The sequence below is a fragment of the Festucalex cinctus genome, chromosome 5 (assembly GCF_051991245.1).
Source record: "Festucalex cinctus isolate MCC-2025b chromosome 5, RoL_Fcin_1.0, whole genome shotgun sequence".
In the NCBI taxonomy this organism is placed as follows: domain Eukaryota; kingdom Metazoa; phylum Chordata; class Actinopteri; order Syngnathiformes; family Syngnathidae; genus Festucalex; species Festucalex cinctus.
In genome coordinates, this window is record NC_135415.1 from 17,550,494 (window position 1) to 17,569,135 (window position 18,642).

An 18,642-nucleotide genomic window follows, 5' to 3' on the forward strand; every position below is an offset into this window, starting at 1 on the left:
TATGTACTTTTTTTTTTTTTGTCTAACTAAGCAAACTACCATTTAGACAGGTCAATGAGATTCAAGCAAAGTTGTCATTTACACCTATAAGTGATTTATATTTATTTATTCAATTGTTAAACTTCATTTTGCTTTCACATTTTGACAGCTCATTTTTATATTAAATGTTTCCATCTTGTTTTTAAATATAAATGTTAGGTGCCGGCATGGTGGAGGACCCAAATGCAGGAAGCAGGGAAGTTAGGCAGGCTTACAGGTGTTGGGAACAAAAAGGGGATTTTATTTCCAAAGATATAAACAAAGAGGCAAGCGGGATACGGAATAACTTGTCAGTTAACAAAAGACCAAAACTCGGAAGCAAAGTAACAGCAAAGCATACTAGACTAACTCAAGGTGAATGACAGAGACTTAGAAATACAAAGAAATGCTCCAACCAAGAATGCAGGGAAAGAGGGAACTAAATAGGAGCAGACTAATTAGAAAATGACAAACACCTGGACATGACACAAGGGGCAGAGGGTGCTGATTGGAAGACAAGAGGACTGGGATGATGAGTTCAATGACGAGACAAAACTAAGACCAAACCAAACACAGGTGAAAAAACAAAATCCAAACCATAACACTAAGGCCAAATACATTTGCATCACATGCCAATTTTTTATCGAATAACAGCGAGACAGGCCGTGCTTTTGCTCCTTTTCTGTTTATGCAGACGTGATCGTAATGATTCTAGCAGCCTAAATCGCACATTAGTGAATGTTAATGAGTAGAAAACCAACAAATCAAAGGCATCCAGCTGCACGATTGAATGTGCAGCAATCGTATTGGGTCTGTCAGTACTGGACCGTGGAATGACTTGTATTTCAGCCCTGTCCAATATGTCCAACTGCACCTCTTGCATTGTGGGTAATAGGATAGCCCGAGTGCTGCAGCCATCTGTCAGTCCCGACATGGCGCACTGACTGTTTCAGCCTCCCACAGTCTGAGTGAGAGGCTGATCCAGGTCTGAAGGCACGGAGGAGTATTTTATAGGTACTTTAACCGTGTTGCTTTCCACTTGTCCTCTAAAATCAGTCAACAGTGCAGCTAAGGTGGGTGACATGTCTGCTATACAATGCCTTTTTGAGAGGAGATGAAAAGCATACCAAGTAAAATAAAGAATGTTTTACTCACCCTTTTGTTAAGTTCGTCTGCAAAAATGTCCACTTTATTTCCATAACCAGTAGACATTTGTGTTATAGCTGTGCTGGTATTCTCACAGATACACAAATCGGACGTGGGATGTCTTCTTAGATAGAATAAACATTGCTAAGGAGGAGCTTATATATCGATGTCACGTTGGTGTCCCAATACATTTGTCCATGTTGCCCATCAGGTTTACAGCCACGTTTCATAGTTCTCACATATACTGTATTTCTAAAATAATCACCATCATGCAGTGTGAAAAATGCAGGATGTTATTTTAATAATATCAAACATTTCCTTGTATAATTATTTTTGGTGTAAATGTCATCATAATAGCAGTGGGGTGACACAGTAGCTCTCATTAATTCTAGAAATGATAATGAATGTTCAACATTCCCCCAAGATTATTGTTAACGATACGGGTTGTGACTTAGTGTTTTGTACTAAAAGATGTAATATAATGTTTGGGATTTTTTTTTAAATATTTTTTTTTATTAAACCTTTTTAATTCAGGGCCATTACAATGAAAATAGCTACTAATTTCTAATACATTAAACTATGATATATTCATGTCCCCTAAGGAGTATGAAGCTTATTTTTAGTAACCGATTCAGTGGAAACATAATTACGTCTTCATGTATCATCACTTAATATTTTAAGGCCACTTGTCTACCCTGTGCTGGCACAGAGAGCTATTGATCATGGCTATGTAATTGGAATTACAGATTGATGATGATGAAGCTGAATAATTAATCGTCATGTCTTTTGTGAGCTTTGACCAAGATCAAGTGTTAGCTGGGCTAAGATCTTAAGTTTCATACTATTCTAATCTAACAGCAGTAGCTTGGAGCCCTTTAAAATGTAAACTTGAACATCTTCTACATTGGGTATAAACATACTTATAGTGCAGGGGTGTCCAAACTTTTTCATTTGAGGGCCACATAGAGAAACTCAGAAGGACGCAAGGGCCACATAATGTTATGAAAAGAAATTGTGTTTAGTTCTAAAAATTGTACAAAAAATGTATTTGTGCTTTTGCATATGTAGAAAAATGCTACAGTATAAACCAATTTATTTGTAATATGGCAGTAGGGTTATTATAGTTTTGGAATTTTTCATTTTAGTTTTGATTAGTTTTCAGGCTGTTAGTTTTTCTTAGTTTACTTCTAGTTACTAGTTAAAAAATGCTTAGTTTTAGTTTAGTTTGTTAGTTTCAGTATTAGTATTAATTTTTTTTATGTGTATTACTAGTGCGCAATATTTAAAAATCAGGTGAAGATGCTTTTCTATTGGCTGCTGCTAGATGACGTCACTTCTGTGTGACATACTTTCAAACGTCATTATTCCGGTTTATATCAAAATAAATCGACGAAAAATCACATTTAAAATCATCCCCAAAGAAAGGCTCATGCATTAAATTAATTACCAAAGACTAAACCGAAGGACATGTTTGCTATAATTATAGTTAGTTTTAGTTAGTTTTGTAAACATAAAACATAGTTTCAGTTAGTTTTCATTTTTTAAAAAACATTTATGTTTTTATTTTATTTCGGTAACAATATTGTTTTTTGTTTTTTTTTATTTTAGTTTTTTCATTAGTTTTAGTTAGCTAAAATAGCCTTTAATAGCACCTGTTTTTCAATACCCTCCCTTCTTACTTTGACCATCTCCAAACATTTTTGTTTTATTTATTTTATTTGAACTGAGTCAAATGCCATTTTTAGCATATGTTGCGGGCCACTGAAAACTGGACGGCGGGCCGCAAATGGCCCTCGGGCCGTAGTTTGGACACCCCTGTTATAGTGCCTATTCTATCTTTCTTATAGATTATTGGTCATAGATTGTTGTTTTTGTTGACGATTGCTATATGTCATTGTCTCTGAGTCAATGAGCTGTGCCCTTTCGACATATTCCGGTAGCAATAAATAGTTTTGCTTTATGTGCATTTTCAACTGCTGTCGGGAAGAAGAAGAAGAAGAAGAAAGGGAGCATTTATCAAAGGTACTAGCAGGGACTTTGGCCACGGCTCAGGCAAATGTACCTGCTGAGTAAACTACTGGGCCGTCTCCCATTTATTTTATTTCAACACATTTATTTTCACTGTCAGCTGTTTGGATGCCCAGTTGAAATAGCATGTCAGTCAATAAACATTGAGTTCAAAGGGGTTGAAATAGATGATGCATACATCCTTGTTACAGTTAATGTTAAACATTTTCAATTGATATCCTTTCATATCATAACATCTGTGTGGTGTAGACAATCATCTCCTAACATACATACCCCGTGTTGATGATACTAAACAGTGTGGTCGGTCTGTTGAGCTGAGCACCCACTCGATGCAGCTTCCACAACATCAGACTTTTTCCATTTCAATCGCATCAGCTGGCCTCACCCATGCAGCACCACCCGCTTCCACTCGTAACTGTCCGACACCCTAGAAACGGCAATCTCTCAGGACCTGAAGTGAGAGACTAACATTAAGTCCATCCCAAGAGAGACCCAGCAGAGGATGTACTGTACTTTCTGCGGCGTCTGAAAAAAAACACACTGTTGAGAGACTTTTGTGTGAATCTATCACTGTGTGGTATTGTGCTGTCTGCCACAAAGAAAAGTGAAAGCCTTGGACAATAAGGATGAATTATCAGTGGCTCCCTGCTCACTACATTTTGGACACCACGCCGTCTAGATTTACATATATTTTAGATTTGGCGAAATTAATCGACAACCTATTTTAATACTCAAGTAGTTTTTTTTTTTTTTTTTTTTTTTTTTAATTGTCCAAATCCTCTGATTTCAGTATATCAACAGTAATTGGTTACTCATTTCTGTAGTCCTTCAGTACGAAATCAACACCAATCACTGGTTAATTAATAAAAAGTAATCGAGGGGGTGCTTTTGTAATACAAAATAAAAATGAATCTGATTAATCGGTAGATTAATTGATTTTAAACATATAGCGGACCTACACTGTAACAAATTGACTGTAGATTTTACAAGAAATAACTGGCAAAAGTTGGCAGCTAATTCTTATAAAATCTCATTTAATTACTGTAAAAATCTATGACAGTATATTACTGTATTTTTTTTAAATGTATTTGCTGTATATAAATTACAGTTACTGTATTTACTTTTTTAAACAAAACAGCAATTCACTGTAATGTAGTTTACAACTGTTTCTTGTATTCTAATTTACAGGAATTTACTGGCAACTAAAGTCGCCACCCTCGTAAAATCAATCCCCGTTCTGCAGCCGAGTGCATAACTGAATGTTAGCTTTCATGTTGCCTGTTTACATGCGACATGCGATTGTAAAGACGATGCAGACTGCCCTCGCGCTAAAATATTGCTCACCAATTTGCTGAATTCAGCGTCCACTATTTGCTTCTTCTCCTCTAGAGAGTTCTACACTATAAAAAGAGAATTGTTGAATCAATTTTAGTTTAGAAATAGAATTGTTGACCAACTTAAAAAAAAAAAAAAAAATCGCCTCAATTGGTAATGCACGATTGAATTGAATTAATCCAAAGTGAATTTAAGTTTGAAGTTTATTGAATATATATCCATCCATCCATTTTCTTGACCGCTCATTCCTCACAAGGGTCGCGGGGTGAATATATATATTTATATATATATATATATATATATATATATATATATATATATATATATATATATATATATATATATATATATATATATATATATATATATATATATATATATATAAATATATGTATGTATGTATAAACACAAACAAATAACAAAGAAACTTAAAAGTAAAAATAAAGTTGAATGTTCTTGAAACTTAATATATTGACTTTGGATTAACTTAATTCAGTCGTGTGTTACCAATTCAATCAATTTCATTAAGTTGGTCAACAATTGTCTTTTTAAACTTGACTTGGTTCAATAATTCTCTTTTTATAGTGTATACCCGCCAAAATCCGACAGTTTGTACAGTTTTATATGTCAGCCACATATATGTACTTTGTTTTTACCCACATTGCACTGTTTTACCCATAAGGCATTGTGGTATACAGTTAAATACAGTAAAAAACAAAACAAAACAAAAACAAAGATAATGCTGTAATATTTTTCTGTACACCTTACATAAATGTGTTACAGTGTGGCAAAAAAAAACAAAAAAAACATGCATATATGCTTAAAATGCTCAAGGTTACATAAACAGGCAGCGACAACATGGCACTAAAATACGTTGTGGTTGTGGTTGTAAAATGGCGTTCATATTTGAAGGAACTTTACTAGTGTGCCTTTTGGGTGTTTGAGATAGTTAAACGGGAGGATATGCATATTGTTGTCATTGTGGTCAGTGTTTTTCGAATCCACGGCCATCAATTCAACGAGCAAAATAAAGTTTCTTTTTTTATGGCTTCTGTTTAATTTTATCCGCCTTATTATGAAAATGAAGTACTCTAATTTTATTGCCTACTCGTGCCAAATTGAGTCGTACTCCAGGAATGCACTTTGTTGATGACTCTACACGCCTTTATGTGTAAAAACAAAAAACAAAAAACACAGCTCCATTTTGACTTAGCATATGGTAAACAGTAAAGCCATGTTGTGAGGCTCACTTGTTGAGATGCAACAAAGTACCTTTACAGACACTAACCAGATGGCAAGCGTTCCTCCATAAGGAGTAATGTATTTGCTGCTGCTGTTTGCCTTGAAGATTCGGACTGAAAGGATAACACCGGAGTGGGCGTGCTTTGATAACAGGATTCTCTTCTTCTCCTTGCCATTTCTCTGCTAATCACTTTTGTCACAGTGGATAAAGGGAGTGAAATCAGACAAACACACCAAACCAGCATGCTCCTTTCCCACTTGACTTGCTGCTTATTATTCGAACCCAATAAATGTGATCTTTCATTATATCTGTCAATCATGTTTTTGTTTTTTTTGTTTTTTTTTATAAATGTGTTTAATGGAATTTTATTTTTGATTCCATTATTATTGTACTCATCCTGCAAGTTTGTGCATATTTTATCTGCGGTTTATTCTGTTCTGGCCCGGATTGTAATGTGGCGTTCCAACCAATGAATCTGATTAGCTTCCGACTGATGAGAAATCAGCCCAGTCCTTCAAAATCAATGATGCACTAAATGTTGCAAACTGGCTCGCTCAGGAGCAAATTAAACACATTTCTTATTATTTCCTGTTAAACAAACAAACAAACAAACAAACAAACAAACTACAAGTACATTTGCTGGATTGGTTACAGTGCTTTTTGTAATGTTTGCAGATTATATTACATTACATCATCCGCTAATGTGTTTGCTCGTAGTTATTAGATTTTTTTTTCTTTCTTGTGTTTACTGCTACTGGTTTTAATCTTCACTAAAATTTCACTGTTATCTCATTACAACCATGCAGTTAATTATGTAATGAATTACCAAATGACTAAATGTTCAATTAGAGCGCTGGCTTTTTATAGAATCACGTTGATGTTTGTTTTGTGGTGTAGTAAAAACAACACCCTTCAGTCTGCGTGTTTATTTGTTCTCCCAGGAAGCAGTGATCCATATGTCAAGTTCAAGATTGCAGGGAAGGAGGTGTTCAGGAGTAAAACCATCCACAAGAACCTCAATCCAGTGTGGGATGAAAGAGCAACTCTGCTGGTGGAAAGCCTGAGGGAGCCGCTGTACGTCAAGGTACAGTTTGTTTGGCAAGCATCTTGAGGAATGCTTGTTGATGTTGAACTAAATATAATTTCACATTTTTGGATTGTGAAATTCATGTTCAGGACTGTCTATGATTGTTGCACTTAATGTCTCTGTAGGTTTTTGACTACGACTTTGGACTTCAGGATGACTTTATGGGCTCGGCGTATCTCTACTTGGAGTCTCTGGAGCATCAGAGGTCAAATTTTTGCTTTTCAATTTGTTCATTCCATAGTAACAAGCTACATTTCCGATTGTTTACATTTGTGTCAGCAACATTGGCAATACACTTTACCTGTCTGAGTAGTAATAATGCAAAATTGTTTTTACTTTTACTTGAATGTTTTGTTGAGAGAAAAACACTACATTTGACTCCATTTCATCAATTAAATTTTAGTGGTCGTGATAATGTTGGAATTGCGTATTCCCATTTTATATTTTTGACTGTTTGACATTTAAGGATGGATGGATGGTTACTCATCAGTTGCTCAGTAGGCTACATCAGCGCTTCTCTTTTATTTTTTATTTTATTTTATTTTATTTTTTTTAAACTGAATACTTATTACTAGTTTTGGAGGACTGTACTTGCTCACATGAATGTATGAGGTACATTTAAATCTCTCCAATGGTTGAACAAATAATCTCTTGCCTCCCTCTTGTGGTAACTTTTGGAAACACATGTTCCATTTATTTTTTTGTATTTTTATTTTTTTAAAGCATATGACGCTCCATATCATTTAAAACACCTTATTGTGTTTTAATCGTATAGTATTCAGTGAAAAACCACTCAGTTTACATTTGGATGATAGATTTTGTCTTTATAATTTGAGGGGGAAAAACACTAATACTGTATCAGAATTTCATACAGTATTTCAATCTTGAAAGGCTGATAGAATAGAAAAATGACTAGTAAATAAGTTGTGACCTTGTTGTCAATCAGATCTGATGGTGTCACATATTGTATGAGAGATTTCACTCTATGGTGATCAGTTACACAGCAATCTGGTTGCATCATACTGTATTGACTTTGGCATACACATTATTCATTGAACTTTTAATTTTAATGAGCCTGTATTTGTATGCTCCCTTGTAGGACACTGGAAGTGACCCTCGACCTAAAGGATCCACATTATCCAGACCACAATCTCGGCAGCCTGGAACTTTCGGTGACTTTATCACCGCGCGAGGGAGACATGAGAGATGCAGTAAGAAAACTTACATGCTGTTAAAGTGATTATTTCTTGCTTTGGTTCTTGTGTAGTGACCGAAAAGTTCTGGCTTCATTCATGCCCGGCTACTGGAAACTCCTCAAATCAGCAAGCGCACATGCACACGCGCTAATGTAATTAACGTGTCGATGTCGGTGTAAAAGTTTCATGTTCAAAGAGCACTGGATGTTTGCTCATGCGCTAGATGCTTCCGAGTTGCATTTATTTCTGCTCAATTATTTGTCTGCCTAATTGGACCCCTGCATGCTCGACCCAGAACAAGGCGGCAGTCATGGGGGAAATACTTTATTCCTTTTGATCTGACGTCTTAATTTTGCTGCTTATTTAGTTGTGCAGTTCAGAGAGTCCACACTTGACAGAACAAATAAACTCTATTTGGGTTAAGCACCATTTTGGATCCCTCCGACTGTGAAGAAAACAACTACAAGTACAATTTCTGTTGTCATCGATCAGCCTTGATGGTTGTGGGAAAGATGCTTTTGGGAATTGAGTAAATCATTCACTCAGATATTCTCTGATATTTAGATTGAAAATATACATTATCCATGCTAATTAAATAAATAAATACATAAATAAACTTTGTGTATGCTAAATTTTAATCATCTTCAGCAAATGACTGACCCAATTAATACCAAGAACTTCCCCAGCTTGAACCAGTAGGTCTTAAAAATACACCAATAATTTTGTTTCAACACGCTTTAATGGTAACAAGCTTTGAAAATACAAAGAAGAACCATAAACGAACAAACAAACAAACAAACAAACAAACAAACAAACAAACAGGTTTCGGTCTTAAATAAACAATGTAAATTTATTTGTGTGTGCATGTTTGTGTTTAACAACAAGGCAAGTTGCTCCTGCCTTATTCCCATGCATGACTGACAAATGCCTCACTCTCACTAATCGAACACCCGACCCTGTCGCTCAGGCCACGACTCGCATCTGAACACCTCACACCATCTTCCCTTTAACCTGCAGCTTCAAGTGGGAGACAGTGGGGGGTGCTGTAACCGCTTTGTCTCATTCACAGACCATGCTTTTGAGAAGGAACTGGAAACGATCTAGTAAGGTAAACTAAAAACGCATGTAAACCCCCCCAACCTACACTACTGCACCTCACCTGTGCACTTTTCATTTGTGTCCTGGTACATGGATGGATTGTCTCCTTTCCTCTATTTGGCCCTCCCCCCTGTGCTATTGGAAACGTTTCTTTCACTGTCATCACTTTATTTTCCACAAGCTGCAATACACTAGCACAATTACACACAATGTATTATGAAATAAACAATACGAAGTTATACAATACATGTTGATGGATTTGAAACCAATGTGGATTTAGTGCAGTGGCGGGGAACATTTTCAGTATTTAGCAAATTCCTCCTTGGGACATTCTAAATTTATGGTGAAACAGTAAAGTGAGAGTTTGTAAATGAAATGTTTTTGGGCTATTTTAAACTAACAGTTCCTCTGAGGCTTTATTAGATTTTAGTATTGCATGGCGAGCCAATCAAATGATGTAGGACATTCATCACCCTTGTTAGTTTATTGCAGCTGCTATGTAAGAAAAATAAAGCTGTTGCTTTATTTTCAGGAAGCTTAAGGCAAATCGACTGTGCCACTTAGCATGTTGATTGACATTGCAAGATCATTTTAAGATCTGTTCTACATCTACATGTCTCCTCTTTTCCGGTGGCTGTTAGAACAGAAAGAAGCATGTTTTTCCTTCTGTTTTCATCAGACTGCATGTAATGTCTGTTTTGTTTTGCATCACAAAGACAGAATAGAGTTACTCATTTGGCTGTTATTGGAGAGTTTAGTTTAAAATTGTCATGTCACGGAGGTAAAAGTTGATTCTTTCAAGAATTAAATTCTGTTGAGCTACCACACTAAATGGATAATATATTATTTCGTATCCATGTTCTTTTATAAAGTCCTTGTAAATTGAAATTATTTCTTGCAAGTTTGACAGACGACTGATAAAACTTGTTAACAGACAAACTAATTGTCTAGTATAAATCACATTATTGACTTCCCTCTCAAACGCTGTAGATGTCCGCTTGAATGTGTAAAATCATGCCTGCTGAAACAACAAAACGACTTCATCTAGCATCTTTTTTTTTTTTTATGCCTACACATATTTATATTTTCGATTTGTCAAAATATATCTGCTTAAAGCCCCTGGTGGCTGGAATATATCCCACCATCCTGCAGGGTTTACCACAACGCGAGAAGGGTTAGCCACCAGCTAGCTTGCGAGCTAACAAACGTCTGGGGCTAACAATGGATGGACAGTGAGCTTTATTTATAAACAACAACAACAACAACAACAACAACAACAACAACACTGAGCTGTTGTATAAATTGTGGCATCCGGGGACGATGCATTTTCAGGGTACACTTATAGCTAGCTCGCTAACTACGTGTTGTAGTGGTAGAAATCTCATGTTCTTATATCATGGGGTTAGGGGAGACTCGTGCTGAATGCTAACGTGTCACTGGTCACTGTTTTAGCTATGCCCAAAGAATAATGGTGAAAAACAGTTTAATTTTTTTATTGCTACAATTTAGTCGTGTATACTTTTAGTTCTCAGTCAAAGAGTTTGTCTCAATACATTTCATACATTTTAGTGATAAATTAACAGATGGTCTTAAGAAAGGCTTAAAGATATAATGTTACTCCCTTCCTCTTGACTAACAATTTTGAGACCGAGAGACACATTTGGAGTGTGGCTGGTTGAAGCTGGGCAGGCGTCCTGCTGTATTGCACCTTTGAAGTCTGCGAATTGGGCCACCCCGCCTGCGAGTCGGGAATACGCGCAAACACTAACGAACGTGCTACCCCTCCCAGAAAAGGCGCTGCTCTTGACTCCCTCCCTGCCTCCTTGCTTGGCTGCACACAGTGCACAGTTTTATTTTTACACAAACTATTTTTTAATGAAGCCACGAACATACATTAGAAGATGCAAACTCTTCAAGAAATAGTTTGCGATAGTAATTATGAGTCAGAGGCAGATTAAATCCAGGTCTCTATCTTCACCACGAGGCAATTTCTTTTTTTGGCACTTCAAACATTTTTTTTTCTCCTCCAAAGGGCTTATAAAAGTTGAACTGTGTACGAATATTATTAAAGTAGATTTGTTTCGAGACTTCCAGCCCCCTGAACATCACTGTGCATGATCTCTCCCCTGCTGTGATCTGGCACAGTAATACGGATTCCCAAAGTAAATAGCCCTTGTTTTTTTTTTGTTTTTTTTTTCCAGCAACCAGAACTATGTAGTGACAAAACAATAAAGCAATGTTACTCGAGTGCAACATAACGGCGACCTCGAATCATTAGCATACACAGCCACATAGCATAAATTCACTTGTAGACGTGGAAGTAGCTGCATGGGAGGTTAGCTGAACCACGAGGAGCCATTTCGCAGTGTTTCATGTCTGGAGAATAGAAATTAAGAGGCTCCGTCTCCAGATCAAAGGGCTGCGCTTGTGCGGCAGGGTTTGTTCGGAGTTTAATGAAATTCATCTGCAAAACAAAAGCTATGCTAATAAATTCGCCCTAACAAGGAAGAAGATGGATGAAAAGAGGGGGAGGGATGAATTTGTTGCAGTGAAGGATATTGTAATGATTCAAAGAGAGGTTAAATAGGCCTGTAAGTGGTGAGAAAACAGACTTAAATAGGTTGGCTCGTCACTTTATAAAATGGACTGCTAAAATTAGAAACGCTAGTTGCTCGTGTTCAAACGTATTCTGGATTACACATCCAAATGAGTGATTATATTAAATCTCATTTTTCATTGTGATCGTTATGCGATGACCCTGAACAGAATATGCTGCTTAAAAAAAGATTAAAAACAAAACAAGTTAAGAAGTGGGACGTTGATTTGGTTGACTTATCCATTATGTATTCAAGTGATTCGATGTGTCTTTCATGTTCTACATGATTTGAATGATCACTGTCAATAAAACGCCTTATGGATCTGTTCTGTTTGTGTGGCTGTGTGTACCTGCGTGGCTCCGTGTTTGCCCCCACGACAGTGTCAGAGTATGCGCCTGTCAGATGTACACAGAAAAGCTCAGCTGTGGCGGGGCATCGTCAGCATCAGTCTGATCGAAGGTCGCGGCCTGCAGCCCATGGATGCCAACGGCCGAAGTGACCCTTATGTCAAATTTCGGATGGGCCACCAAAAGTACAAGAGCAAGGTAAACACATTCACGTGTGGTTGCATTCGACACTGTCATCCTTTTATCTTATGTGAGATTCCTTTTTTGATTGTGGTCTCAGACAATTCCCAAAACGCTGAATCCTCAATGGCGAGAACAGTTTGACTTCCACATGTATGAGGAACAAGGAGGCTACGTGGACATTACAGTCTGGGATAAAGATGCTGGCAAGAAAGACGACTTCATGGGAAGGTACAAGGATTTATTTTGTTCTTCTGAGATCGCCAATAGTTGTAGCTCACCTGTCTTACATACAAAATTAAAATTATTAATCCACGGGGTTTAATATGACATCCATCTACAGCTATAACAGCTTCAGCTGTTCTGGGAAGACTTTCCAGAAGGTTTAGGAATACGCTTTGGGGAATTTCTTTTGACCATTCTTCCAGAAGTGCAATTGTGAGGTCACACACTGATGTTGGACGAGAAGGCCTGGCTTTCAGTTTCTGCTCTAACTCATCCCAAAGGTCTTCTAAGCGGGTTGAGATCAAGTTCATCCACGCCAAACTCACTTTGTTCCACAGTCTCTTGATATGCTGAAACATTCAGGGCTCCTCTTAACTGGAACTAAGGGGACAATATTTGACATTTCTATGATCTCATCTTTCTTTGTTTGACCTATAATAGAGCATTTGATATTTTCAAAACAACACGTCCAAAGTTTTGATGATTTTAGCCCGGCTTATATATCTGTCCTTCAGGTGTACAATCGACCTGTCGCTCCTCAGTAAAGAACACACACACAAGCTGGAGTTGCCGCTCGAGGAAGGCGAAGGCGTGCTGGTGATGCTGGTGACGCTCACAGCCTCCGCCGCCGTTTCCATCTCAGATCTGTCAGTCAACGTGCTGGACGACCCGCACGAGCGACACCAGATCAAGCAGAGATATGTGAGTTGGTATTTTTCGCCCAACTTGGTCTGTAGTAATGGTGTGTGGCGTGCATATATGTGGATAAAGGATAAATTGAGGATTTCACTCAACTACTGTGACTTAGTCATGCGCAGTAGGATTCGTAATTCTTCTGAGATGATAAAGAATATATGCTATTTCGTATGTTGACTGGCAACATAGTATGCTGAAATAATGATGATCAATATAATTATAAATGTATTCAGTGTGAAATGTTGGCATATTAATCTATTATACTTGCGTATAAATGGCAGCAGGTGTATACACAAATTATTTGGACTTTCTGGCATATGTGGAAAAGCATGTAAATGAGACTTTACTCGATCAGGATTTTTCGTCCGATCACCGATCGAATTTGGAAAAAATGATAATTGATCACTGATTCAATCAGAAGGTGGAGCAATAATTAATTTAAACATAACATGCAATGTCTTATTGTACGGCGCCGATCAATGACATCATTGATTGATCGAGCAAATTAAGACATTACAGCCAATCACCAATTTAGCATAAAATGCTAAATATTGTCCAATCCCAATCCAGACGATCAGATTGGTATAAAGTCTAATTTAGATGTTCTCCCTGTCACTACACATCACTGTAGTAACACATTCACAACTTGTCCAGGAAACAAAAAATAACAATGACCAATAGAGGAAGACAGAATGGGAAGCCTGGTGGTTTGCAAATTAGTGCCACAAGTTTCTTAGATGTAAAAAAAAAAAAAAAAAAAAAAAAAAAAACATTTGGAAAGAGGGAGGGACAAAAACACTGGCCAAATTGTGCTACTTTAAAGGATATAATAGACAAATGTTGAACAAAGATACTTTATTTTGGGAAAATAACTCTTTCAGGCTAATTAAATGGAATTTTAAAAATTTCCAGCAACACACTGGTAGGAAATCACTGAGGACGTTGTGACTCTATGTATGCTAAAATATTGTTTTACCTCCAAAACTTAATGTATACCTCTTTTGGGGTTTACATTGCTTTAACAAATTAATTTACCAAAACAGTGAGCTAACTGCTGAACCCAAACTGCCAAGAAATTATCAAATTATCCAATAGTTTTAACTGGGGAAAATACATCATTGTCAGAGCACAATATCATACCATTTTATTTTTTATTGTGTTGTGCATTTATGCGGGAGAGTGTCAATTTGTTCCTATATGTAAGTAATGTACTTGTAGAATCCCACTGCATACTTTTGATTTTTGCTGAGTGTGACATTGCGCCTGTTGTGAGTGGTTGGCTCGAAAGTGTTCAGCATGTTCCTCAACCTTCTCAACGCCGGAGTGTCTTAACATTGGTTGCGCCACTCGCCTCCGTACTGCAGCAGCGGCGTGTGATCAGAGGGGGGAGCTCTATGACCGAGAAAGCCACGGTGGCCCTCTGCGCTCACCAAATGGGGGGTGTTTGTGTAATAGGGGGCGAGAGGTAAAGGCTGAGGGTTGCACTGGTAGGGAAGGCGTGTAAAATGAAAAGAAAAAGCTATTTCACCTCTCTCACAACTTGTACAGACCTCGTTTTTCTGCTCGGCTGAAGGCCCAATTTTCTTTCCTTCCTTTTCCGACTTTTTTTTTTTTTTTTCCCCCCACAACTGCCTTCTCTCTGCCATACTTCCCATCACAGTACCTCACTCAGCATCATCATCTCTTTGTCCATCTCCAATGTGAGACTGGAAGCTATCCACCCATTAAAATAATAGTAGTTCTTGTCCCGACAAAAGCTGGCTTTTAGTCATAAAATTGTGAAATATGTTTCACATTAAAGAGCACTGATAAGATTTAAGTACCACTGCTAATATAGAATAGTTCTGTTCAAAGACCACTAATCTGCCCTGTCCAAATCTGTCTTCCATTTTTATTCTTCGTATAAAACACATATTCATCTGTGTTATGTCATGACACAGATGTCTTTAACTCATTTGAAACATACATAGATAGATAATTACATTTTTACTGTAACTGTCAATGAGGGCTTGATCTGAGATTATTATTTTGATGACGTTTTCAGTGGTGCTGAACTGCATCCCGTTAGACTGTGAGATGTTATGGCTTTTTAAAAAAAATATTTTTTAATAGTTAGTGCAATGCAATCCGATACTATTGCTGTGCAATTAATCAAAATTCAATTATAATTTCAATTGTTACACTCTACAATTACAAAATCAGCATAATCGTAAAAAACAAAAAACAAAAAAGATTATTAATACTAACTTTTGAGTTGTTTAAATTTATACACTTGCACCTGTTTTAAAATTTAAAATACCTAATTTAATAAATTTTGTTTCATCCAAGAGAAACTTGCACAATTATAGTGTTTCAAAGAATTTTATTTGTCTTAATCTATTTTATTATTTATTATTATTATTTTTTTTAACGTTTAAACATTTTCTTGTGTTGTACCAAAAATTTAATGATCGTCCTACTGCACAGTGCACATGCTGCACTCAAACGTCACGCTTTGGTCAACATAAATAAATAAATAAATAAATAAATAAATAATATTATAAATTCTGTTTGGTCCAAAAGAAACTTACATAATTATAATTTTTCTATTTAAAAAAAAAAAAAAAAAAAAGGCTTAATATTTTTAAATGCTTCAACATTTTCTTGTTTTGTACCAAAAAAATAAATAATCATTTGAATAATCGTGATTTCAATTATTGCTAAAATAATTGATTATTTTTTCCATAAACGAGCAGCCCTATCCGATACTACTACAAAGTTTAACTATCATAGGAAATATATTATTTGTGATGCATTTCTCATCATAGGTGAACCTAATCAAACAGCCTGTATGTTGAATAGCATTCACAGACAGTACATAGAGCGAGTGTACTGTCCATGCAGTCCAACCGCAAACTACTTTAAATGCAGCAAGCAGCATGGCTATATGCAACATGGTGCAATACACTCACTTAGTGACAATTGCCTTGGATGTGCTATTGCTCACTGTAACCTTTCCTTCATCGCTAATTACTGCTTCCCAGACGTGCAGGGAGACAGGCCGAACAGGAGAGGGAGAGATTTATGTATTATGATGGCAAAGGAGCACACACACACTAATGGCTCTTAATGGGCCTGGGGTGGCCACGAGAAGGGTGGATGAGGGGAAGAGGAGGACGCGGTGACCTCCGCTGAAGAGCGGTGGCACCTCTCCGAGCGCGCACACGCACACGGGTTAGGACACAAGCAGACAGAGGGTCAGATAACATGTTGAAAGACGGACAGGGAATGTGTCTCACGGTATATCTACTAGGGATAGACCGATTATCGGCCGGGCCGATTATCGGTGCCGATATTTGGCAGTTTGACAAATATCGGTATTGGCCTTTTGACCAATCTGAAAGCCAATAAAGCGGGTATTTTGAACACATTCTGACAATTTGTTCACCTTCTGCAAAAATCTTTTGAAACTTTTTATGAATCCTGATGAAAACCCCAAATTTGCTACGTTTGCGTTCATTTTTTTGCACAGTGAAATACAGGAACTTTTCATTTATGGATCTATTTCAATTTCCACTTTATAAATAAGGATGCTGACACTGGGAATTCCCTACATGTTTTATTTTTAAGAATAAAAAAAAAGTAAAAAAAAAAAAAAAAAAGAAATGTTGAAACTCCCTGCAATTTTTTTTAAATATAATTTTTAAACAAAGCTGCCAATATCGTTTAAAATTGAAAAGAAAAAGTACTTTTTAATTTTTACACTAATATTTTCTCTTCTACAGCAAATAAATATCGGCTTGAAATATCGGTTATCGTTCTCCTTGACTACTAATAATCGGTATCAGTATCGGCCTTGAAAAAGCCATATCGGTCTATCACTAATATCTACTCCGTGCTGAATATTACATAATTGGGCCATTGGCCAGTTTAGAAATACTGAATAATAGTATACAATATGCTGCTATTTTTCAACATTTCAACTATTTAATTACATGTGCATGCAGTGCCACGTTCATTAGAAGATGCTTTGTGTGTCCAATGCGACTTTGCTCTGATGAAACGTGACAAGATGCAAAGATGACAGTGAGTCATATCTGTATGGCTTCCGTGATTTATGCGCTGCATTTGCGTGCTGTATGGCAGAAAGACGTCAGAGTGACAGTGTGTGACTCTGTCCTTCCATTTTTCACTTTGCTCCTCCTCTGTTCCTCACAGCTTTTTCATCACCGCTACAATCGGCATCCCGTAAACCTGTAGCCAAAGTCATGTTTCAGGGAGACGTGTAAATGAGGACACCGACGTGGATTGGCATCCCTTCATTTATTCTCTCTCCCTGCCTCTCTATATCACGATATTTTACGACGTGGAGTCAAGTCCTATTTGAGGAATTTGTTGTTTTTTTTTAACACCAATCAATGATCATGATCAAACTTCCCTGTGGGGTTGTCCATATGGTGCAGCAAAGGGTTGGGTTTGCTAGTGTGGTTTGCAGGCTAAAAATGCCTCCGCATTCTCAAGTTGGATGATTTTTTTTGTTTTTTTCTTCACATTGTGTTGTTTACTCCTTGTGTGGTTAGGTGTCAAATCACCCTGAGTTTGGGTGCTAAATCAAACACGTTTTCATCTGTGCTTAATTTTGAGAACTGTTTAAAAAAAAAAAAAATTACCTTAAAAAACCTCCTCCAATTGTAAAAAAAGACTAACTTTGGTTTTATATATATATATATATATATATATATATATATATATATATATATATGTATATATATATATATGTATATATGTATATATGTACAGGACTGTCTCAGAAAATTAGAATGTTGTGGTAAAGTCCATTATTTTCTGTAATGCAATTAAATAAGCAAAATGCCATACATTCATTACTAATCAACTGAAATATTGCAAGCCTTTTATTGTTTTAATATTGCTAATTATGGCATTTTCAGTTAAATATCTTATCTCAAAATATTAGAATATTTCCTCAGACCAAGTAAAAAAAATGCCATAATCAGCAATATTAAAACAATAAAAGGCTTGCAATGTTTCAGTTGATTTGTAATGATTCCAGAATGTATGACATTTTTGCTTATTTAATTGCATTACAGAAAATAATGGACTTTACCACAATATTCAAATTTTCTGAGACAGTCCTGTATATATACACATGAGCAAGAGTTTTCTATCGTAATTTTCTTGTTAACGTACTCGCCAGTAACCTAGTGGCAGAGTGTCCACAAATACCCGGCTGGGTTGTACCAAAGAGTGATAAAAAATGGGACCCATTTGTCTCCATGCTTGACACTCAGCATTAAGGGTTGGAATTGTGGGGTTAGATCACCAAATGAGTTCCGAGCGCAGCCCCTGTTGCTCACCGTGGGTCAAATGCGGAGAACAAATTTTGCTCCACTTATGTGGGTGGGATGCTCTCATGTATGAAAAAATACCATTCCAGGATGGCACAAAA

General features: G+C 36.7%; 1 protein-coding gene across 10 annotated transcripts in view; it reads left to right on the forward strand.

Annotated features, from left to right (window-relative positions):
• Nucleotides 1-18,642, forward strand: part of mctp1a (multiple C2 domains, transmembrane 1a) — a 107,097-nt gene that overhangs the window by 21,032 nt on the left and 67,423 nt on the right. For 8 of the 10 annotated variants that reach the window (XR_013283520.1, XR_013283521.1, XR_013283523.1 and 5 more), the window contains exons 3-9: nt 6,712-6,854; nt 6,983-7,062; nt 7,957-8,068; nt 9,123-9,161; nt 12,129-12,293; nt 12,376-12,506; nt 13,016-13,202. Coding sequence is in view for 6 of the 10 variants with exons in the window: in XM_077521373.1 (XP_077377499.1) it covers nt 6,712-6,854; nt 6,983-7,062; nt 7,957-8,068; nt 9,123-9,161; nt 12,129-12,293; nt 12,376-12,506; nt 13,016-13,202 (857 nt within the window). In the remaining 4 variants the exon portion in view is untranslated. The remainder of the gene's footprint in view (nt 1-6,711; nt 6,855-6,982; nt 7,063-7,956; nt 8,069-9,122; nt 9,162-12,128; nt 12,294-12,375; nt 12,507-13,015; nt 13,203-18,642) is intronic. The other 2 variants (XM_077521374.1, XM_077521378.1) reach the window with 1 other exon arrangement.